Source organism: Canis lupus, chromosome 11, assembly GCF_048164855.1.
Source record: "Canis lupus baileyi chromosome 11, mCanLup2.hap1, whole genome shotgun sequence".
Taxonomy (NCBI): domain Eukaryota; kingdom Metazoa; phylum Chordata; class Mammalia; order Carnivora; family Canidae; genus Canis; species Canis lupus.
Window position 1 is genome coordinate 52,985,232 of NC_132848.1, and position 25,049 is coordinate 53,010,280.

The window sequence follows — 25,049 nt, forward strand, 5'->3', positions numbered from 1 at the left end:
TTGCCTCTACTGTTTATTAGTTTTAGAACCTTAGGCAAATGGCTTACTTCACTTCCATTTCATTATAATAGCAGTGAATTTCAATTTTCTGATTATTACCAGTTATGATGTTTTCTAGTATTAAGGATTTTCTTTTAAAATAATTCTTAAAGGCAGGTGGTACAGTACTTAGTACAGAGTAATCATATATGTTGATTATAAATTCATTTCAGTTTGAAATAATTATAATTTGAATGTCTACTCATGCCCAACATTTTGTTAAGATTCATTAGGAATACAAAAGTAAAAAACTTACACATTATGGAATTCATGGCTTTGAAGTAAGGACCATACGCAGAACTAAGTAGCAATGCAGAATAAGTAGAGATTTTAAAGCCCATAGATACTATCTAAAATATAGTAATGTCTCAGTAAATGTTAGCTACTCATATTTGGTACTCTCTGATTTCTATATGTGATTGAAGATAAATAAAGATATAGGTAGCAAAAGTAGAACATTGGAAATTAGTCATTCCCTTTGAACACTGAGTGCTAAGAGTGTTTTGTTTTGTTTTTAAAGAAAGGAAGATAATTCTTCAATGAATTCTCATTGATCACATTTTTGAAATTCTCTATAGGTAGAAAGACTTTGGTAAAGTTAATAATTGGTTAGCTACATAGGACAGAATGTCATCTCTGAAACGTGCACATATACACACATGCATGTTTATGAATATGTGGTTTTCATAATTGATTTTGTTTTTTTTTATTTTTTATTTATTTTTTATTTTTTCATAATTGATTTTGAAATAGAAACCAAATTTTTACAGTTTGATCTTTTCCTTTTTAAAATGTCTTGATATGTCAAGTTATAGATACAGGTGTAAGAAAGAAAGATAGGAACTGGATATGGAGAGAACAGTAATAAGATTTAACATGGATAGGATTGGGTCATTGGTACTCACAAGTGATGAGTTTGCATTCTTACCAGGATAATATAGTAGTTAAGAGTTGTGGTTCTGAAGTCAGTCTGCCCAGATTTAAATTCTGTTGTTTCCAATTACTAAGCGGGTAAGCTAAAACAGAATGCTTATTAACCTTTGAGTCATTTTCTTCATTTATAAAATTGGGTTAATAATAGTGCCTACTTTATAGGATTTAATTGATGATTAATTGAGATGTAGTTTATGGTGTTTAGCTAGCACAATGTCTGGTCCCAAAAATATTAGCTGATGCTATTGATTACTAAGTGCTTTGAGACTACATCTATTACTGCTACCAGAATCCATATAGACTGTTCTACATGTAAAATTGACCATTTTTCATAACTCTTGGAGTAACCTGCCAGCTTTGTTCTAAGTAAAATAAAACTGTGGGGGTCCTTCTGTAATTTCAGTTGTATAAGCATAAGTAGATAGAATAGGGTAATGGAAGACCTAGAAAGTTTTTCACTGTTCATAAATGAAGTACCTTCATGAACCATTGAAAATGAATTTAATAGCACTTTACTTCTATTACTTTTCTCTTTGGTCAGTTATTTCCCCATGATAAGTTTTTTGCATTGAAGTATGTTTCAAAAGCAAAACAAAAAGACATATGAGAAAATAGAAATTTAAAAAGGTAGTGTAGAAATAGCTTTTCCCCCCTCCTTGAAAATACAGTGACAATTAAAATTTTACTTAGAGAATGCCAACCTTTTAGTGTCAGTACTTGATGAGATGATATAGAATTTAGTTAAGAATATTAAGTATACTAAAGAAATAATAAATTCACAGTAAATAATTATTTGGCTGATAATGAATTTAGTGAATAAGAAATGTTATCTTTTTAATATGACCTATACAAATATTAGAAATGTTTATCTCTTTATAGTAAATATTTCAAATCTGAGGGAAGAGTTTGTTTGAAATTATTGTTTAAGCAACATTTTTAATTTGACTTAAAATTGAATTTAAATCTTCAACTTATTATATTTATAAATATATATTTGCATTTAAATTTATTGAATTTAAATTTGGTTATTTTCTATATTGAGTAAGGTCATAGATCCTGAAAATGCGTAGATTATAAGGTCTTATAATTCAAAGAAAGTCTGCTCATTTTTAATAATAATAGCCATTACTTATTAGGCTGTTACTGTGGGCTGGGGACTTTAGTAAGTATTAAATAAAATACATTATTTACTTTTATTAATATCACTCATACATATGGTGTTATAATGCTATATTTTATTTATAGCCATTTCAAATAATAGGAAATAAATTCTCTTCCTCATATGATAACCATTAATGTCTTTGTTGTACAAATATTGTGCTTAAATATTATATAGGATAATTGCGAAATTTCTGATTTGATGATATTTAAATATATATTTCCTTTTTCCATGAGCTTAAGAATCTTAAGTATTATATTGATTGACAATTGTTTCCTTTATTGCAGAACTGTAGGAGTAAATGGGTCCAGTAATTGGAATGACTCCAGAAAAGAGAGCTGAAACTCCAGGAGCTGAAAAGGTTGCAGGATTAAGCCAGATTTACAAAATGGGAAGCTTGCCTGAAGCTGTTGATGCTGCCAGGCCAAAGGCCACACTAGTGGACAGTGAGTCAGCAGATGATGAACTCACAAACTTGAACTGGCTTCATGAAAGTACTAATCTCCTAACAAACTTCAGCTTTGGAAGTGAGGGTCTTCCAATTGTTAGTCCATTGTATGACATAGAGGGAGATGATGTGCCATCCTTAGGACCATCTTGTTATCAGAACCCAGAAAAAAAATCAGCAACTGCAAAGCCCCCATACTCCTTTAGTCTTCTCATTTACATGGCTATCGAACACTCTCCAAATAAATGTTTGCCTGTCAAAGAAATTTATAGCTGGATTTTGGACCGCTTCCCATATTTTGCTACTGCACCAACAGGCTGGAAGAATTCTGTTCGACATAATCTGTCCCTGAATAAATGTTTTCAGAAAGTGGAAAGAAGCCATGGCAAGGTCAGTGTTTATGAACATTGCTATATTTGGGGAGGTGGGGGAGAATTAACATCGAGACCTTAAAATATGGGGAAACTAAAGGAAGACAAAAAACAGTCAACTCATCATTACTTCAGTTTGAGCTTAATTATATTCATCATTTCCCTTCATTTGAAATGTTTTAAAATTTCTTAAATATTGATACAAATCTAGCAGAATTTCAGTCTACTATAAATACATAAATTAGTTTTCTGATGTTCCAATTTTCTAAGTTTCTGTAGTGTTCCTGTCACTGTATTAATATGTTGCAGTCTCTTCCTTATAATTGGAATGTAGGCCATTTACATTAATGTAATTGATATGGTTGGATTTAAATATATCATGTTATTTTCTGTTTATTCTTTCCCCCCACTTTTCCTGTCTTTTTAAGAAGTGAGGTTTTTTATGATTAAGTTTTATGTCTGCTACTGGTTTATCAGCTATTCTCTTTTTTGGGGATGATGTTTACTATACGCTTTTCAGTATATATTTTTAAACAGTTTACTTTCAAATAATACTACCATTCTACTCTTATACCACTTACTATCTGGCATTTTACAGAAAAAGTTAACTAATTCTGATGCTTTATCTGGATCAATTCCTTCTTCTTGGATAAGTTTATTTAACATTTCTTTTTTTAAATATTTTTTATTTATTTATCCATGACAGAGAGAGAGAGGCAGAGACACAGGCAGAGGGAGAGGCAGGCTCCATGCAGGGAGCCCGATGTGGGACTCGATCCTGGGACTTCAGGATCTTGCCCTGGGCCAAAGGCAGGTGCTAAACCACTGAGCTACCCAGGTGTCCCTATTTAACATTTCTTATAGTTCAAATCTTCTAGCAATGAATTTATAAAAATCTTTTTTGTGGAGGTTAAGAGATTTTTTTCCTTTAAGTATTTTAAAGATGTTACTGTCTTGTGTTCTCTGTAATCAATCTTTTCTTTTCTTTTTTTTCTTCTCTTTTCTTTTTTTTTCTTCTCTTTTCTTTTCTTTCTTTTCTTTTCTTTCCTCTCTTGCTGTCTGACTTCCATGACTTTTTACTTTATATCACTACTTTTCAGCAGTTTGACTATGATGCACCTGGGTGTGTTTGTCTTTATTTTTATCCTCCTTTGGTTTCTCAGAGATTCTTGGATCTGTGATTTGTTGTCATTTATTAAATTTAAGAAAAATTTTGCTCATTATCTCTTCAAATATTTCCTTACTTCCCTATTCTAGGATTCCAAGTAAAAATGTTAGACCATTTGCTGTGTCTCACCTCTTGGTTGCTCTGCCCAAGTTCCTACTCTTTTCTCTCTGTTTCAGTTTGGATCATTTCTTTTCAACTTTTATAGGTTAAGTCTTCCCTCTTTTATGTTCATTCTGTCAATAACCCTCATAAAGGACTACTGCATATTTTTCATTTCTAGCATTTTCATTTGCCATTTTAAAAGTAGTCTCGGGCAGCCCCAGTGGTGCAGCGGTTTGGCACCGCCTGCAGCCAAGGGTGTGATCCGGAGATCAAGTCCCGCCTCAGGCTCCCTGCATGGAGCCTGCTTCTCCCTCTGCCTGTATCTCTGCCTCTCTCTCTCTCTCTCTCTCTCTCTCTCTCTCTCTCTCTCTCTCTCTCTCGCTGTCACTCATGAATAAATAAATAAAAATCATAAATAAATAAATAAATAAATAAATAAATAAAAGTAGTCTCCATCTTTTGGCTAAAATTTCCTACCAGATCCATAAACATATTAATTATAGATAGGATGTCTGTCTAATAATTTCAATATCTGGTCCATTGCTGGGTCTGGTTTTGTTGACTGTTTTATTTCCTGTTTTTGTATATGTTTCATAATTTTGGATTAAATGCCAAACATTATTTGTAAAAGAATAGTAGAGACTGAGGTAGACATGCCTCAACTTTTGTCAGATTGTTAGCGTGAAACACATATTGGTCAATCTAGGTAATTGGGCTGGGTTTCGGTTTTGTGGTTGTCATAGTTACCTTCTGAGAACCACAGGCTTCAAATTCATATAGAGATGGACTGCTAATACTTTATGCTTAATATGTGTCCTGGAGTGGCAAGATGACTTTTTTTTTAGCATTTATACTCTTCCTTCATCTTTCAGGTTGTAATATATTTGGGGACAGGAAGGGAGTTAGATATTTCTCTCTGTGCTCTTGTCCCTCACATAGCAACTGCTTGTTACTTGGTATGAGGCTCTTGGGATGGAAGCATGAGTTTCTTGATTTTTCTGCTCTAGTTTTAGTATTAAATGGGCTTTGTATGTGTAGTCTCAAAAGTAGGACTTGCCTTGCCTCCTCTTGGAGCAGACAATCTCTCCCATCTACTCAAAGTAGAGTCCAGAGCTGCAGTCATCAGTAGCTATCTCTACATGTGGCTGGTGGTTGGCACATTGGACAGTACAGATATTTGGTATTTCTGTCATTGTAGAAAGTCCTATTGGACAGCACTGCTCCATAGCTCAGGCCAGTTTCCTGCTCATTCCCATAATGGTAGATAAACCTTGGCCTAGGATCGTTGGGAGGTCTGGGTATAAGTGACTTACCAATTCCTATCTCAGTGGCAACAGATCTCTGCTTTGTATCATCTGGGCATGAGCAGATTTCCTACCCATTACCTAATGACACTAGACTATTGCCTAGTGTCAGAAAAGTGAGAGGATAGCTGAGGGTTATATTTTTCTCCCAGTAGCAGCCATCCTTTATCCAGGACTGGGATGAGGAGGGTATTTTGCCTTTCAGCGGCAGAAGGCTTTTACATATTGGAGCTTTGTCCAATATGTAAGCAAGTTGTGTGCCTGTCCCACAGTGACATCTGATCTCACGCTCATTTAAAGTCTGGAATATGGATGAGCTTTGCCTGATATCCTTGAGCCAGCCTTAAACCTTAGTATGTTTCACACATCCTTCACCATCTCCAAGGGTGTCTCTCTTAGGTCTCCTGCCCTGTAGTCTTCTTATGGAGCACTGGATGAATGCCTGCAGAAAAATGCTGGCTAATCGATGCAGATTCTTCTGTCTGAGAATGCCAAGGATGCTAAATTATCTTGCTAGTTCACACTTGGCTTTTAAGAATTTGTTAAAATTTGAGTGTCTTTCTCTCTCTTTTTTTTTTTATACCTTAGTTTTTGACTGCCACTTTTTCTGTACTCTCCCAAAGCTAAAACAGTTCATATGTTCCATTTCTCCTCACAAGGTCCTGTCACACTTTAGAATTCAGTTCTTTCAGTTGTCTTGTGGCCTTTGTTCTTGGATGGACTCATAAGAAAGTATGATTTCACGGATTATTTTGTTTTTTTTCTTGTTAGGCTGGGAACAATGTTTTCTTATGGCTTCCTATAGCCCTAAGTGGTAACAGAACTCTCCTCTATTTTTTTTTTTAAGATTTTTAAAAATTATTTATTTATTTATTCGAGAAACAGAGAGGCAGAGGCACAGGCAGAGGGAGAAACAGGCTCCATGCAGGAAGCCCAACGCAGGACTCCATCCCAGGTCTCCAGGCTCATGCCCTGGGCTGAAGGTGGCGCTAAACCGCTGAGTCACCTGGGCTGCCCCTATTCTTGTTTTGAATAAAAATTAAGAGCAAGTAATTATGTTGTTAAGTGAATGATTTTTCTAGGATAGTGCTGCTCAAATTTAAATATATACACTGATATCTGGGGTTCTGGTTAAAATGCAGATTCTGATTAAGCAAATCTAGGGTGAAGATTGAGGCTTTCTTTTCTGACAGGCTCCCTTTTGATCCTTGTGCCATTAGTCCATGAGTAACAAGACATTAAGATGTATTATCATCTTACAGCTAACTTAAAGGAGATTATAGTAGTTATCTTTTGTAATACATTGCTATCTAACACATTGTCTACTACACATGGAATATTTATGAAGACCAGCTATGTGTTAGGCCATTTAAAAAGCCTCAATAGGGATGCCTGGGTGACTGGTTGAGCGTCTTCCTTTGGCTCAGGATGTGATCCTGCAGTCCTGGGATTGAGTCCCGCATTGGGCTCCCTGCATGGAGCCTGCTTCTCCCTCTGCCTTTGTCTCTGCTTCTCTCTCTGTGTGTCTCTCATGAATAAATAAATAAAATCTTTTTTTAAAAAAAGAAGCATCGGGATGCCTGGGTGGCTCAGTGGTTGAGCGTCTGCCTTTGGCTCAGGTTGTGACCCCGGGATCCTGGGATCGAGTCCCACATCGGGCTCCCTGCATGGAGCCTGCTTCTCCCTCTGCCTGTCTCTGTCTCTCTCTCTGTGTCTCATGAATAAATAAATAAAATCTTTAAAAAAAAAAAAAAGCCTCAATAATTTCAGAGAATCAATCTCTGTCATAGACAGCCTTGAAGAGGCCCCCAAATGAGCCCTTCTAGTACTCTTGCCCTTATAGATAGAGTTCCCTCCAGTAATGAATAGGGCTGACCAATGTAACCCAGAGAATTTGGGGAAATGATGGATCATGCCTTTTGATGCTAGGTCATAAAAGGCAATGTAACTTCCATCTTGGGCTCATGGATAACTAGCTTTAGGGGAAGCCAGCTGCCGTATCATAAGGACATTTAAGCAGCCTTATGGAGAGGCCTATGTGTCAAGGAAATGAGGCCTTTTGCCAATAGTCATGTGAGGGGCCATCTTAGAAGCAGATTCACCCAGCCTCAGTCAAACTTTCATTTCAGATGGCTAAAAATTTTAGGAATGTTGGATATGTTCTTTCCAATGTGTATTATTAGATTTTATTTTGAATTGTTATCACTTAATTATCTTCTAGTTTTAGACCTATTGTGTTTATATTTATGGTGGGACATAAGATGGGAACTATCTACTAGGTAATTAGACATATGGTACAGGAATAGTGGTAATTGGGATCAAAGCTCTAAGTTTGGGAGTCATCAGCATTGATTTTCAGTAGAAAAATCTAGAAAAACTATGTTAAAATGGAAGCCACGGAGGGTAAGTTCAAGTGTGAATGAGCAACAGTATCAAATGTTGCAGAAATCTTGAAAATGATTGGTTAAGAAGAAGTGATTGAGACAACCAGCAGTCAGTAGGTTAGGATTCCAAATTTGGTGTGCTGATATATGTTGAAGGATTGAGTAGGGGTGGGGGTATATAGCTTTTGTAAATTTTCACAGTATAAATATTTCCATCATGGCCAGTTTCAAGCTACCAACATCATGTCATTAAAAATGAAGTTGATAGGAGATGTTTACAATGAGCAGTACTCCACTGTATGTAAAGAATTCCTCTAATTCAATAAAAGAAAACTAATTGAAAATTTGATAAGAATACGAACAGTCAGTTAACAGAGGTGGAAATACAAATGGCCGAGATGTTCATCCTCACTAGTAATCAGGGATATACAAACTAAAAGAACCCCAGAAAATAGTTTTAGCCATTGGAATGCAAAAATTTTAAAATTTTGATAATATCAAATTAAAAGAGGATGGGGAAATAATATGAATATTTTCATACTACTGATAGGAGTGTAAATTAGTATGACCATTTTTGAGGGCAACTTGGCTACAATTATTAAAATTAGAAATGTGCACATCTTTTGATCTAGTGGATTAGATTCTGATTTTTCCCCCAGAGTAATATTCATACTTGCATTTGAGGAGGTATATATCCACTGTGGTATTGTTTGTAATAAAAATTGCAGAATAATATGTCCAATGTGGTTTGATTTATGGTAGTGATCAAAAGGACTCTTCTTGTCATAATATTTAAAAGCGTGCGTTATTTACATAATTAACCAGAGCAATTTTTGAATGCTCAGAGAAAGAAAAAAGTTAAGGGAATGATAGTGAACAAGAAAGCATATAGTCCAGAGTATGGGGAGAGTGAGATAAAGAGAAAGAAATCATCTTGTGAGATAATAAATGTGAGGATCAATATAGAAATTATAATATATTGGGATAAAAATTAGTAAGCTATTACAACAGGTCAGGTGAGAGGAAAGGAACTGTCAGGCGATGGTCTTCATAAAAATCAATAGCCACTCTGCTTAAATGTCTGTAGCTTGGACAGAAAGTGATACATTCAGGAAGGATGGAAGTTGCTTGTGGATTTTTTTTTTTTTAAATTTATGAAATACTTCTAGAGTCAATGTTTCAAAATAACAGTACTTCTCTTGTAATCTGCAGAAGGCAAGTAAGTTCTACTTAACCTCCAATAAATGTTGGAATTGAATTTGGCAACCTTGCCAGGACTTTTCTGATGAGTAGCTCTTATCTATACATGATAATCTAAAAAAAAAAATGGCAAGATGGCAAGGTCTGGGTCAAACTACAAAGTGATAATGGTACCCAACTAGCTGGATAGCTACTGATTAGATCTTCCTTCCTATCATCCATACCATTGTTAAAACTCTCAATTAGACAGGTCTGAAAATCTTGGCATGATATTTATCTGCCTCAATATTTTAAAATTATAAAAGTTAGATCTGGTCTTTTTTTGTTTGTTTTGGTTTGGGTTTCATGTTTTAAATATTTAAACATCCAGGTCTTATCTCTACTTTTCTAAATTTGTATAAAGCCAAACTAAAATACTTTAACTGTGAAACTTTAGCTGGGAAACACAAAGTTAGAAATTTTGCCCAGTTTAGTACAGTTTTAGTCTGTACATTTGCATAGTGATGACTTGCTTCAATAGCTGAATCCCAGGAAAAGAAGTCATGCCAACCACTATAAAAGTTCATGCTTTAAGCTATAAGCAGGACTTATGAATGCCCTTTTTAACTAGTTAATTATTTTTAATTCAGTCATTCGAAAAACCACAGAAAAGGTAGTCAGGGGAAAACTATTAAAATGTACAGGGCAAGTACATAAAAACTTTTCAGGAATAGTGAACTTTGCTTTTTCTCCCAAACAGTTCTTTACAACTAACATTAAGATCTTTTTAAAGTTATTTCTTAGAATATTCCTTATTTCTTCAAAACCTTCAGTGGTTCTCTACCAAATAAGTCCAGAAGCCTTATAGTTCCAAAATGCAAAATAGTAAATGAGAGAATGCACATTTCCTGTTTCCATTGCACAGAGGATTTATTTTGTTATAGGCAAATTTAGTTTAAAATAGTACTTAACGTCAAAAACTCTTTATTATTTGTGTTCTGTCATCTAAGCACAGTAATAAAAGGGCAAGGTTTTTAAGTGAGTTAGTTTAAAATAAACTCATCTTTGCTGAAGACTGTAAAACATAATGTTAGCAAATAGATAATTTTATCTCTTGTTACTGATAGTTCGTGAACAGACCCAGTGAAAGGAAATGCTGCCATGGTAACATAAACCAGACTGTTATTTGGAGACCTTACTCAAGATACTTAACTGCCCTGAACAGCAGGTTTTCAGTACCACTTCTTCCAATTTACTTTTTCAAGGAAATAGCAATTCTACTATGGTCAAAACAATTTGTAATTCTCACAATAGCGTTTGAAAAGTAGACTGTTGAACTAAATAGTTTCTAGAAGTGTAATCTCAGGAATATGAAGATAGAACATGGCTAGAAAAGTTAAAATAATTGTCTTAGTATATGAAAAATAATTCATATGTATCTTCTATATGAAACTGAAGTAGGTTGGGGCAAAGGATGTTGTGAGTGCTAATGTTTTAAAGTTTTATTTCCCTATCATTAAAAAACACATGTATCCTTTGAGCCAACTGACTGAAAATATATCTAATTTAAGTAATTTCATCCAAAAGTACATTTATAAAATTTGACTTCCTTTGAAAAACAAATCAAAATTTCAAACACTTAATTAGAGTTCATGTGCTATTTTGCTGCTGAAGGCCAGAACAAAGTTTCACCTAATAGTATGGTATGTTTCTTTCTATATGACAGTATGATATGACAGCCATGATATTTCTCTTTCTATATATTTAGGTTGCTAGGATGTTAAAAACTGCCTTACACTGATAGTATACTTTTTCTAAGACAGGTGCTATTTTTCCTTCTAAATTTAGTTTATTCCTTGTTCTTTACTATCTTTTATTCAGAATTAATTGATTTTGTTGTTGTTGATTTTTTCACAACTTCCTCTTAGAGACAAAGGAGTAGGAATATACTATTTAACCATATAAAGTTAAGGCACTTGGGTGGCTTAGTCAGTTAAGTAGCCAACTCTTGATTTTGGCCAGGTCATGATATCAGGGTCCTGGGATTGAATCCCACATCCAAGAGGCTCCACACTCAGTAGGCAGTCTGCTTCAGGATTCTCTCTCTCTCTCCCCCTTTCCCCCTATCCCAACTTGCACGCACACTGTCTCTCTAATAAATCTTAAAAAAAAAAATACCATATGAACTCTAACTTTATGCCAATTTCAGAATAACCCCCAGAAATAAGTATTCATTTATTTTGCAGCTCTATGTCACTTCCACACAAATTACCTTATTTGAATCTCATCACAATTTAGTGAAGTGGACTGTTTTTATATTTTAGGAATAAAAGATGAATTATAACACTGACTGACAGATTAAAATGTCCAGTGTCACATAGCCAATCAGTAAGCAATGATTAGGTCTTTAGTTTTTATACCTGCAGAAGTGTTCTTATATTATGCCATTCTGCTTATAATAATTATGACATGATGTTCAGAAGATAAAAGAGCCTCAGTAATAGAATAATGTTAACTTGAAAAAGAGTTTGGAAAAAAAAAAAAGAAAAAGAGTTTGGGAAATGGAAGCATTCTGGAATTCATCATGTTAGATCTTCAGCAATCATAATTGCTTATATCATATAGGATTTTATATAAACAAAGGACCAGAGGAATAGAACAACACATAAATTTTATTGTTGTTCAAGTAATTCTTAATGTACTTGTGAAGTGTAATTCAAATTTTAAGAAAGGCTTTTTGAAATAGAAAAGTTGTGATATAAAAACAAAAATTAACAATTTGAATCTTGCTAATCTTAAGAGTTCTGAGGAAGTTTTGTATATCACATGGTGTGGGGGGGAGGTTATATCTTACAGTTGATTTTCAACATTTGTAGAGAAAAATTTAAAAAAAAACTTCAAAAGTATTTGTTAAAATGTAATGCCAATATTTGGTGGAATAAAAACAAAAAAATTTGCATACTATTAGACTGGAGGAAACAGGAACAATTTTTGAAACTACCAAGAAAACGAACATACATCAATAGCAGTAGCCAATGTTTACTGAGTACTTACTGTCTGGCAGAGATCTTTTTTTTTTTTTTTTTTTTTTAATTTATGATAGAGAGAGAGAGGCAGAGACATAGGAAGAGGGAGAAGCAGGCTCCATGCACCGGGAGCCCAACGTGGGATTCGATCCCGGGTCTCCAGGATCGCGCCCTGGGCCAAAGGCAGACACTAAACTGCTGCGCCACCCAGGGATCCCGTCTGGCAGAGTTCTAAGCACTTTATGCGAATTAACTCTTTTAATACAGTAATTCTTAAAGTGAAGTAGATAATTATTTTTTATATAGTTGATTTTGAGTATACTAATACACAGAAAACAGACATTTTTCTGAAGATTACTCAGCTCTTAAATGACAGCCAGGATTCCCAGGGAGGAAGAATGGCTCCAAGGTTCAACACTCTTAACCACTGTACAAGTAGTGTTCAGCCCTGGGGAAGTGGGATGAGATTGAACATGGATCTTCTTCTTGCACGGCTGTGGAGTTCTGTGTGTAGGCTATGCTTGGATCTGGTACATGTATAAGGATGTGCTTATGGTCCAGTTTCTGTTCAGAATGTGCAATTGGGGATGGTCAGATAAGGTAGTAGGAAAGATTTATCCTGAAGGAAGAGTTAACAGATGATAGAGATCACAATTCCTAAAGTCCTTGTTATTTCCTTTGACAAGGGTCAAACTAGGTGTGTAGCATATTGACAGTTTTTTAGAATACTCAACTAGGGTGTGTAGCATATTGACAGTTTTTTAGAATACTCTCTTGATTTATCAGTCTCATTATTTTTCCTAACTTCTAGTTTAATAATTTATCAATTTTCATACATTTACATTATATAACATTATATAATTTTTTCTCCCCATCCCCCAGATAAGATAAAAGCTTATTTCAAATATTTCAGTTGTTGTTTAAGAATGAAAATGAATGGGATACCTGGGTGGCTCAGTTGGTTGAGTGTCTGCCTTTGGCTCAGGTCATGATCCCAGGGTCCTAGGAATCCAGTCCCACATCGGGCTCCTTGCAGGGAGCCTGCTTCTCCCTCTGCCTATGTTCTTTCTGTGTCTCTCATGAATAAATAAATAAAATCTTAAAGTACCATATATATATATTTTAAATGAAAGTGCATAGGGGCATCTGGGCGGCTCAGTTGATTAAATGTCTCTTGGTTTTGGCTCACATTATGGTCTCAGAGTCATAAAATCAGCCCCGTGTAGGGCTCCATAACCAGCAATGGAGTCCGCTTGAGATTCTCTCTCCCTCTCCCTCTGCCCTTCCTCCTCATGCCTTCTCCCCCCAAAATAAATAAATAAGTCTTCCCCCCAAAAGTGAAAGTGGATATAAATTTGCTTTTGGCCATATACTCTGAGTTTTTATATAACTATGTTTATACTCTTTATTTATTAGATAATCTGTAATTATAGTTTGGATATCTTTTTAATCTATTATAAATTTCCCAGTGGTCAGAGAATTTTGTTTTGGGGATTGTTTTTTTGTTGTTGTTGTTTTGTTTTTGTTTTTGTTTTATTCATGAGAGATACAGAGAGAGAGAGAGAGGCAGAGACACAGGCAGAGGGAGAAGCAGGCTCCATGCAGGGAGCCGGATGTGGGACTCGATCCCAGGTCTCCAGGATCATGCCCCGGGCTGAAGGCGCCGCTAAACCGCTGAGCCACCTGGGCTGCCCGACATAGCATTTTTCAAACCTATTTGAAGGAATTACCTCATAGCCTGGCCTTTTCCCTGCATGTTAGATAATATTAGTGAAGTTTTACAGGTATCTTGTCCACTTAGCTTCCTGTAAGCTTTTCCTTCATATTGGGGGAACTGGATCACACAAGCTCTTCTTTCAGGCACCTTCCATTTGAAGTCCAGCAGGCACTTTAGTTAGTTTCTACTAATCATGAAAATTCCATAATTTTTAGATTCTGTTATTTCAGTGGAATCTGGGTTTGTGTGCTTATTGCCATATTATCTAAAAATCCCTCAAATGTTATAACTTAATTATCTTGAGGGAAGGGCTGATGCATCCTTCCTGTTTGTTATCTTTTACAGAAGTCTTTTCTATACCTCAGTTATTAGTTTACCACTCTTTGAGACTTTTGCTATACTTTTCATGAAATCATTTGCTTTTTTTTTTTATTTTTAAGATTTTATTCATTTAGAGAGAGTGTGCACATGAGCATGAGGAGGGGCAGAGGGAAAGAGAGAGACTCTCAGGCAGACTGGAGCCTAGTGCATCCCCAACGTTGGACTTGATCTCACGACCCTGAGATCATAACCCAAGCTGAAATCAAATTGGTTGCTTAACCGACTGAGCCACTCAGGAGCCCCTGAAATAATTTGCTTTTTAAATGTAAACTTACTTTAGATGAGAACTTAAACATTACTGTTAATGCCATTAAAAAATAATTATTATTATTTTTTTAAATATTTATTTATGATAGTCACACAATAATTATTTTTTTTATGGATCACCTGATCTCATACTGTTTATCACTTTTGGAGAAGCAATGCTGCATAGAAAGCTTAATTTTTCCTTTTCTTTTTGGTTTTTCTATAACAATAACAATAATGGTTTATATTTATTACATCTTAGTATGTGGAGGACCACATTATACAGCCTTCATGCTGTTCACGGCATATCTTGGGGTTGTACCGTTCTCACAAACTATTGGCATGTCCTGTGGCCCTATGTGCCAGGCACCGTGCAGTGTACTTTAGGCATAATTTAATCCACATAACAGCCCTAGGAAATTGGTAGCATCATCATCCCTACCTATTCCAAATGAAGGAATTAATGGCCTGAAAAGATAGATAGAGGTTGGTTAACTTTCCTAAGGTCACACAGTAGGTAAGTGACAGAGCTGGAGATAAGAACCCAGGCAGTCTGCCTCCCAGGCTTTTGACCGCATGGTGCATTTATAGCAAGCTAACATCAGCCTTTGCATTGTCCTTAAAAGTTGCTGTTAGGGTTGTTTTTTTCCCCATACACACATTTAGTTAAAACATTCAGGTACTGATTGCGTTTGTCTCAAAGTTGTATTTTAATAATTCTTGTGTATTTTATTTTAGGTTAATGGAAAAGGTTCCTTATGGTGTGTTGATCCAGAATATAAACCCAACCTTATGCAGGCACTGAAGAAGCAGCCTTTTTCCTCAACATTAACATTTTACACCCCTCCTGCATCTCCACAAAGGTACAGGATCTTCCATTTAAGTGTCAGTGATGACTTAAAAGATTTCATTGTATGAGATGGAGAACCTTAACAATGTTGTAAAGTTTTTTGGTTTTTTTTATTGTGTAGAGAATACTTTATGGATAAGACATTAGCCTAAGGCACTTATAGTCTAATTTGTGTTATTAGGAAACAGGATATTTGATAGATGAGAACATAAATTCTGGAAAATATAGTCAGTCCTGAGTATATTATAAGTAAACCCAAAAGAAAGTTATAATACTGATTTCAGGTACAAAAGGTTTAAATTATTTTGATTGCCTGAAAATACTAATGCAGGCTAAAGACATGGGAAATTAAAAGTATAATTAAACTTTTAAAAATAAGATGATTAACATTTTGTCATTGTAACATGTTTATGTGTGTTTTTCTATTTTGAGTTTGGCTTTCTTTCACAGCACGCTTAATACTTAAAAATTATGTTCACAGTTTCATTTTAAAATGTCTGACAAGTAAAATAATGCTTTGAGGCTTTTTGTTTTGTTTCTGCTGGTGAATATAATTTTAATGCATTTTATTTTGGCTTTTGTTTTCAAACTCAGTGACTCCTATTGATCTTACAGCTTTCCCATTTTAAGTCAAAACTGAAAATGATACTTCAAATCCAATTTTGTTTCCTTTTCCTAAAAAAGTCTTCAGAATCTTTTTTTTTTTAATCTATTATATACATTCATTTGAATTCAAAAATCCCAGATTTTGTTGAGATACTTTTGAGGGTGGCCTTATAATAGTTGTTTATTGGAAAATTTTTAAAGTTTTTAATAAAATACTAGATGGAGAATTTCAAACATACACGAAAGGAGGAAGAAAGCTATAATGAACTCTTCAGCTGCAACAATTATCAGTATTTCATACAGCATTTAATTTCTTTAAATAACTTCAAGTGGAGTGGTTGTAGCTGAAATACAGTAAAAAATTAGTAAGGCTAAAGTTGAAATTTGTAATATATATCTACTCATCGAGATTTTAAGCTTCTTTACTAGTAGATTGGAAAGACTATTGTCACAAGAACAATTGAGTGGTTGATCTTCATGTAAAGAAACTAGAGAAGTTATTAGAATTTATATCTTCATTGTTTGAAACTTGGTATCTTCTTTATTAATATTGGTGCTTATAAGGTAGCCTACTTAAAAAAATAATTTAGAAACTAATGGTAAGTTCTGCTTATGTGTTTTATTTGGCTATGCTTTTTTTAAATTAAAGTTTAAATGAGAAAATTGACTTGTATATCATCAAATATGCACTTCACTGTGCCTTTCATGTTTATATCTTTTAGCTTTATCATATGTTTAGATGTTAAATAAAAATGATTTTGTGGTTTAAAAGCAGGTAGATAAATGACAGCATAAAGATTTTAATTTTTTACTTTAAAACATTATCTTAATATTTTTAGAAACATTTTCTCTTTTTCATTGTATGGCAAAATGATGGTTCCATCTAATAGGCCTTTGTGTAGCCCTATTATGTCATAATTATGTCGATAAATAGAATGAAATATAATATATGTAAAACCATGAATAGGAAATAGACTTATAATTTAGTTAGCAAAACAGATTTTTTACACTATCACAAATTCCAAAGAACAAAAGTAGTGTGTCCCAAAAACGTTTTTATTTTTGGAATTAAAAAAAAAAAAAAAAAAAAAGCCAAAACTGGGGCACCTGGCTGGCTTAGTGAGAAGAGCATGTGACTCTTGATCTCAGGGTTGTAAGTTCAAGCCCCATGCTGGGTGTAGAGATTGCTTAAAAATAAAATCTTAAAAAAAAAAAAAAAAAATCCAAAACTGCTGGTCTCTTTAGGACTATAGCAGATTTAATTAATATTGATATTTATTGATATTTATTAATAAAACCAGGAACCTATCTGTTTTGCATCATTACCATACATTTCTCTTCACACATTTGTGTAGATAAATGCTTTCATTTCTTTGGTAACACCTATATGAATATCATATCAAACTTGGCATCCAATACATTTTTTTTTTTTTTAATTTTTTTTAATTTTTATTTATTTATGATAGTCACAGAGAGAGAGAGGCAGAGACACAGGCAGAGGGAGAAGCAGGCTCCATGCACCGGGAGCCCGATGTGGGATTCGATCCCGGGTCTCCAGGATCATGCCCTGGGCCAAAGGCAGGCGCCAAACCACTGCGCCACCCAGGGATCCCCTTGGCATCCAATACAAAACCAAATAGTAACTATTATGTATTGTCTATTGTTACAGGCATTTTAAATGCATTATTATTATTCATCACAGCAACCCTATGTGGGAGGTTTAATTATTCCTATTTTACAGATGAAGAAACTAAGAAATTAATTATTTTGCCTAAGAACGTCCAAATAGTTGTGATTTAATCTTGGATCTAATACTCTTTCTGCTTTGGCAGACTCTTCCTAAACTGAATAGTATTAGCAAAGAAAACAAGGTAAAAATAGCTTGTGTTTTTTTATTGTATAAATTAGTTGTATTTGTGACTAAGTTCTATAAAAAGTGAAAAAAGATTTTTATAAGCATATTTGCCTTATCTTTATTTTTCAGTGGCTCTTTATCACCTCATTTCTTAAGCTCTGTACTCAAGCAGAACCAGGTGCGAACCCTCAAAGGTATGTGTAAAAACATTATTTTGAATCATAACAACTCAGGTCAAAAATCAGGATTTTTTTATTTAATTTTTTTCTAATTATAAAAGGATTACATGTTCATTGTAAAAGATTTGGAAAATAAAAACATTTATAAAAAAACTAAATTTTAAGAAACAAAACTGATGAACACAGGGGAAAGGAAGGAAAAATAAAATGGGATAAAAACAGAGAGACAAACCTTAAGAGACTCTTTTTTTAACTTATTTTTTATTGGTGTTCAATTTACCAACATACAGAATAACCCCCAGTGCCCGTCACCCATTCACTCCCACCCCCCGCCCTCCTCCCCTTCTACCACCCCTAGATCGTTTCCCAGAGTTAGCAGTCTTTACATTCTGTCTCCCTTTCTGATATTTCCCACACATTTCTTCTCCCTTCCCTTATATTCCCTTTCACTATTATTTATATTCCCCAAATGAATGAGAACATATAATGTTTGTCCTTCTCCGATTGACTTACTTCACTCAGCATAATACCCTCCAGTTCCATCCACATTGAAGCAAATGGTGGGTATTTGTCATTTCTAATAGTTGAGTAATATTCCATTGTATACATAAACCACATCTTCTTTATCCATTCATCTTTCGATGGACACCGAGGCTCCTTCCACAGCTTGGCTATTGTGGCCATTGCTGCTATAAACATCGGGGTGCAGGTGTTCCTGTGTTTCATTGCATCTGTATCTTTGGGGTAAATCCCCAACAGTGCAATTGCTGGCTCATAGAGCAGGTCTATTTTTAAAGGAGACTCTTAACTATAGAGAACAAACTGAGGGTTGGCTGGAGGGGAGGTTAGGCTGGGGGATGGAGTAATGGGGTGATTAGGGGGGCACTTGATGTGATAAGCACTTGGTGTTTTATGTAAGTGATGAATCACTAAATTCTACCTTGAAATTAATAATATACTATATGTTCACTAACTTGAATTTAAATAAAACCAAAAGAGGGCAGCCCCGGTGGCGCAGTGGTTTAGCGCTGCCTGCAGCCCGGGGTGTGATCCTGGAGACCCAGGATCGAGTTCCGCATCGGGCTCCCTGCATGGAGCCTGCTTCTCCCTCTGCCTGTGTCTCTGCCTCTCTCTTCGCTCTCTCTGAATGAATGAATAAATAAATCATAAATAAATAAATAAATAAATAAATAAATACATACATACATACATACAAAAGAGAAAGACACTAAACCCTTTATTTTATCACCAACATTTTGTTTTAATTACTTTGGTTCTTCTTATATCTTATACATGAGTAGATGTGTCTGCATACATGCATATGCACACGCACACTTTTTCTTCAAATGCTAGGCTCATACCATGTATATTGTTATATATCTCCTTTTTTTCTTTTTTTTATATCCCTTTTTTTCTTCTCCTTTTCTGTGTATTTTTCCTTGAAAGTAGGAAAATATTTCTTAGTAATACTATCAGTATAGAGTTCTCTTTTCAGGTCTGATACTAGAATAGCAGTTTGTAAACTATAGCGTTAGGCCATATTTGGCTCACCACCTGTTTTTGTATGCCCTATGAGTGTATATTTGTAAATAGTTTGAAAATAATATTTCAAGGCATGTGAAAATTCATTACAAGAGCAGAGTTAAGTAGTTAAAACAGAGATCTCTGTATTGTGTCCTTGTTTTTGCCTCTCTGCTGGCAAAACCTAAAACACATACTTATCCTTTACAGAAATTTGTCAACCCCAGATTAGAATACAGTTTAGAACATTTCTTTTATAGATTAAGTGTAAAGAACTTTAAGAAAGCAACAAGTTAACTTTTAGAATTTTATAAATGACTTTTCTAAAGTATTTCAAAATTCATTAGTAGTGTTTGCCCCCTACTCATAGTTAATATTACAAATGGGTGATGTGTTAACATAAGGTCTTCTAAAATTGTTGCTTTTCAGCCTAGACACATTTCTGTGACCTTTAGAAACAGAAATCCTCAGACCAAAAATCTTTCTGTGTATCAGATACATTCTGACTCTTTGGAACTACACTATGCAAAGCCTAGGAAACAGTATGATGATGATCTGTAAAAATGAGGGAGGGAAAGGGTAGGAAAAAGCTGAAGAGAATTCTGCAAAGAAGTTAAGTGGATTGAGAGTATGTTGAGCTAATGTTCTGACTTAACATAAGACAAGTATACATTTTCTCGTTCCTGCATGGGTAGATGTGGTTTCTTTTTACATTTTGGCATTATGGAAACTGCATATTTTTATTATCTCAGTAAGTCTGACCTTTAGTCTTTCAAACTCAGTTCGTATACAGATTTTGAGAACATTTTCTTTGTGAATTCTGAGTTTATATAGAATCTCTTCTTTTAGTCCATTCTATCCTAATTCTTCTTCCTTTGGGGAACCAACACTTCCACCATTTCCTCTTGCTAGTTTAGCCACAGTTTTTCATAACTAGAGCATAGGCACTTTTCCTTCATCTAATGACTTACATATATGGTGCATTGTCCCTCCAGTGTTGCTAACTGCTTCACTCCATCTCTGTACTCGTGGGTCTTAGGCCTAGTTGTAATTAACTAGGTGGCGAGGGTACTTGGCATTCCACGTTAAAACAAATGCAGGCCTGTCTTGGTATAGATATACAGTTCTCATGAGTTCTAAGAGGAAAGCATAAGACCACATAAAAACTTGAGAAAATTTATATTTACATCTGGTTGCTTTAGGGAGTATTGATAGACTTAATAAGGAAATTTGCTTCTCTCTAATATTATTTTCAGGAAAAGTTTGAAAAAACGCAACACTGAATGGACTAAACATTCAACTGTTTATTCTACAAGTAATTGTTGAATTCCCACATAGTGCCAAGTAATATATGGGTGCTTTGGCATATGCAGAGATGAAAGAGACCCAAGCCCTGCTCTCAAAAACTGTACAGTTTAATTGAAGAAAGTTGACAAGTTTATACAGAGTATGATGGGGTGAAAGGAAGTAAGTGGCAAAGTAAGCTTAGAGGTAGGTAGATCAGGAAAGGCCTCTTAGAAAAAAAAAGTGTGGTGCTTGAGCTGAACCTCAAAAATTGGGGAAATACTTGACCTTGTTGAAGGGTATCTGCTGGGAACTGCATGCCACTGAGTATGGCTGAAGCCTAGGAGTATATAGAAGAGGATTCAGTAGCCTTGGTCCAGTAGCTATAGATATGATCATTTAGCAGGGGCAAGGCAAATGAAGAGTTTAAGCATGCATTAGCCCATTCAAAGAGAACTTACTTAGCGTAATGATTTTTAACACCTTTCTATAATTACAACATTAGTTAGCACTGAGTTCTTCTTCTTCTTTTTTTTTTGCATTGAGTTCCTTACTATGGTGCTCTGAGTGCATCATCTCATTTCATTCTTACTACTCTTTGAGGTATTGTTACCTCCTTTTACAAATAAGGAAACTTAAGTGTGGAGAGATTAAGTAATTTTCTTAAGGCCACACCACTAGTAAATGGCATACAAGAAACTCAGAAACTCTTGATTTAAAACCTGCACTCTACCAGGTATGAGGCATTGGGGGAGGTGCTGAAGGGCTTTAAAGAATAAGGCCATACTGTCTGTCAGTTTTGTGTTTTCTGAAGGTCACTTATGTGTCATTAAGTTCCAGTATTAGAATCCAGCATTAGATTCATCTGTCACTTCATAGAATCATCTTTACTAATCATTATATTAGAGCTACCTTTAAACACCTAAGAGCAGGGCCACCTGGGTGGCTCAGTTGGTTAAACATCTACCTTCATCTCAGGTTATGATCTCAGGTTATGTGGGGTCCTGGGATCCAGCCCCACATCAGGCTTCCTGTTCACCAGGGAGTCTGCTTCCCCCTCTCCCTCAGCTGTTCCCCTGCTTATTCGTTTTCTCTCTCCCCCCCACTTCTGTCAAATAAATAAAATCTTAAACCACACACACACAAGCAATGGGAAAACTTGTTTAGGCATAGAAACTCCAGAAATAGTCACTATCACCCAGAGTAGGTGCAGCAGTTTGTTTAAAGTATAGTTGTCTCTCTTACCTTACCTTACAATGACTAATTCTATTTTCCAATATATATGTTATAGTATTATTTAACAGGGGGCAAGAGGCACAGGAATCTCACTCCCCCTGAGATACCAAAACAAAACCTTTTCTGTCTATATTTTGGTTTGGTGTGGATTTAGAATAAATTGATCTACTTAAGAAATATCTATTGAGCACACTTTTGTGTTAGGCACCAAGGATACATCATTGAACAAAGATGACAAAAATGGAACTGACATTCTAATTAATAAATTGTAGTATTTATACTTAAGTGCTAATATACTACAACCAAATACAAACTTTAGACAGTTAAGGATGATGTTAGGGGCTAAGTGCAAATTTAAGTTCAGATTTAAGGTTCCAAATTAGCATAATTTGTATCTTAATAGAAATGAAACTAAATCAGTGGTCCAAGCACCGTAAAGTATTGGCAATTTATCAAAATTGTTCTCCTCTATTAAAGTATCACAAGAGATACTCGCTTTACTGTTTGGATGCTCTGTAAATGTATATGTTAGCTTTGATAGATAATAGTAAGTCCTTACAGTTATTACTGAGCTTATAACCATTTAAATTCTGCCTATATGGCTCTCATATCATTTCTTAAGCTTAATGGATTGAGAATCAGATAACAGAAATGTGTAATTTTATGTTATAGCCCTCACTTTCACATGGCTGAACCAAGTGTCTTTGAATTTTTTTCTCAGTTATTGTTAGTAATTTCCCAGCATCAAGGCTAAGAAAATATAAACCAGGACATACAAATTAACACTTATGACAGAAATTTATTTGACTTAATTATTAAATCAATAGCATGTTTTGAACTCCAGTATTTTCAACTGTGACAGTAAACAATTAAATCTTCAGTTTAAATTTAATACCAAAACAGGATTGGGTATTCTAAATAAAAATTGTTTGTAAAGTCTACACAGAGTTTTTGTTGTATTTGTTCTAAGAAGTTCAAGATAGTACCTTGGACAAATCATTGGTAATCAGGTATTCTTGATTGCTCAGAGGTTGGGGTCATTTATCTTGCTGTTAGTCATTTTTCTAGAGTTAACTGGCAAGACATTAAGAGAAGCATACTTATAAATGTTCAACCAAACAAATCACATATAGATAAAATCCTTTTTCAGGGAAGTTTTTGGTTTCATAAAGTTACTTTCATGTGGGAGAGTTCAATTAACTTGGCTATAATAAATCTATATAAGAAACAAATGTGTTTAAGGAACACTTTTCCTGTCCTTCTACTATTACAGAAATAGCACCTAATTTTGTTATCATTTTGAGTATGTAGAAACTAGGAAAAGAAGTGGTGTTCATGCAGCTTTCTTAGGTTGTCACGATAAGCCTCACCAATGTTCTTTAGTTTTAGGTATTTCAGAAATATGACTCCTTGAATTCTCATAGAAGTTTACTATAGGAAGTTAAGCTAGAGGTATATTAATTTTTTTGATAAGACTTTATGGGTACTTCATTTATAAGACTATAAATTTTCTGAAATTGTTTCCTCATTATAGTACTTTCCATTGTTAGATTCTGCCTCACAACTGCCTCCCCCCCCCCCTTTTTTTAAATGAAATTGGAAACAACAAGATAGACCTTTTTTATATTAAAAGAAAAATTGTTTCATGGAGCAGAAAACTCTGTTAGGGCTTTTGCATAATGCCATGCAAGATGTGCCCCGCACAAGGACACTTGGCTGAGGCAATGAGTGAGGTCTGAAATTCAGCCCACACTCTTCAAGCTGTGTGCCTTCATACAGCGAAGCATTCACCTGGAGACAGTCTTGCTTTTTCCCCAGTTCACACAGAGATACAATATGGGCTGGAGTCTACCCTTTTTTCATCAAAGACATGTTAGAATACTGAACTCTATCAAATTGTAGTCTGGCCTCATTCTAAAAGACCAGAATTGGAGAGATCTTCCTTGGCTATCATGGGAATCACTGATTCAAATTCTTTTTACTTACTGTTCTTTCTGCCTTGAAATTCTTTTCCTTCAGATACCTACATGGCTTCTTTTTCTCATCTCCCTGAATCTTTGCTCAACCATTCATTGCCTCTTCTTGAAGGCTTCTCTAACCTCTGTGTTTAAAGTATAACCACCCTTCCCAACACTCTGTATCCCCCTTCCATTTATCTTTTCTCCCTTGTGTTTGTCAACCTCTGACATACTATGTTTTAATTATTCCTTTGTGTTATGAGAGGGTAGGGATTTTCCTGTTTTGTTTTTTGCTATATTTCCATAGCCTGGAAAGATGTCTGGCTCATAAGAGGACACTCAGTTTGTTAAGTGAATAATAGAATAGAGAATTTCCGGTATACTCTGTAAATTTCTGCAGAATTTCCTACTCTATTCATGGATACTTAGTAGGTATTAATGAGTGATAATTGATAGAGTACAAATTGAAGGCCTAGGTTCTGGAAGTAGACTGTTGAAAGGTTCAATCTTCATTATTTCTAGAGACCTGTTTTTCATTTTTAAGATGGAAACACTATTAGTATCCACATTATAAAGTTGTGAGGATTAGATGAGTTAATAATACTCAGAACATGCCAAGCCCATTGATATGCAGCATTAGTTAGTAATTTGGTGATGATCAGCTTAATCTAAGGAAAGGAAGGCAAAGAAGTTCTATACTTCATTATTTGAACATTTATCAAGGACCTACTACTGTTCTAGGCATTGTAGAAATAGTGGATAAGACAGGTTCCTACCTTAATTGGGGAGGCATTCATAGAGACTCTTATTTCACAAGGTCACAGTTTATTGAAAGGGAAAGAGCTGTAGTTTTATGTGCTCCTTTGTAACAACCATCTTCTGATTTACTTAAGTCTGTTTGGTAAAGCCAATAACAAAAATAAGTCCATATCTTTATGGCTTTGTTATCTAAAATAACTTTACAATTAGGGATTACAAATAAAATGGAAAACTTTGGGGTAATAAAGATTTTTAGCATTGAGATATAAATGGGAAGTTTCATATCCAAATCTTATTTTAAACATCCTTTATAATTTAAATTTTTTAATATTGGGGTGCCTGGG

The 25,049-nt window shown here is 34.8% G+C and overlaps 1 protein-coding gene across 4 annotated transcripts in view; it reads left to right on the forward strand.

The window, feature by feature from the left end:
* FOXN2 (forkhead box N2) overlaps positions 1-25,049 on the forward strand; it is a 66,137-nt gene that overhangs the window by 31,905 nt on the left and 9,183 nt on the right. For all 4 annotated transcript variants that reach the window (XM_072768282.1, XM_072768284.1, XM_072768281.1 and 1 more), the window contains exons 2-4: positions 2,419-2,969; positions 15,196-15,320; positions 17,898-17,962. In XM_072768282.1, coding sequence (XP_072624383.1) covers positions 2,433-2,969; positions 15,196-15,320; positions 17,898-17,962 — 727 coding nt within the window. In that variant the 5' untranslated portion in view covers positions 2,419-2,432. The remainder of the gene's footprint in view (positions 1-2,418; positions 2,970-15,195; positions 15,321-17,897; positions 17,963-25,049) is intronic.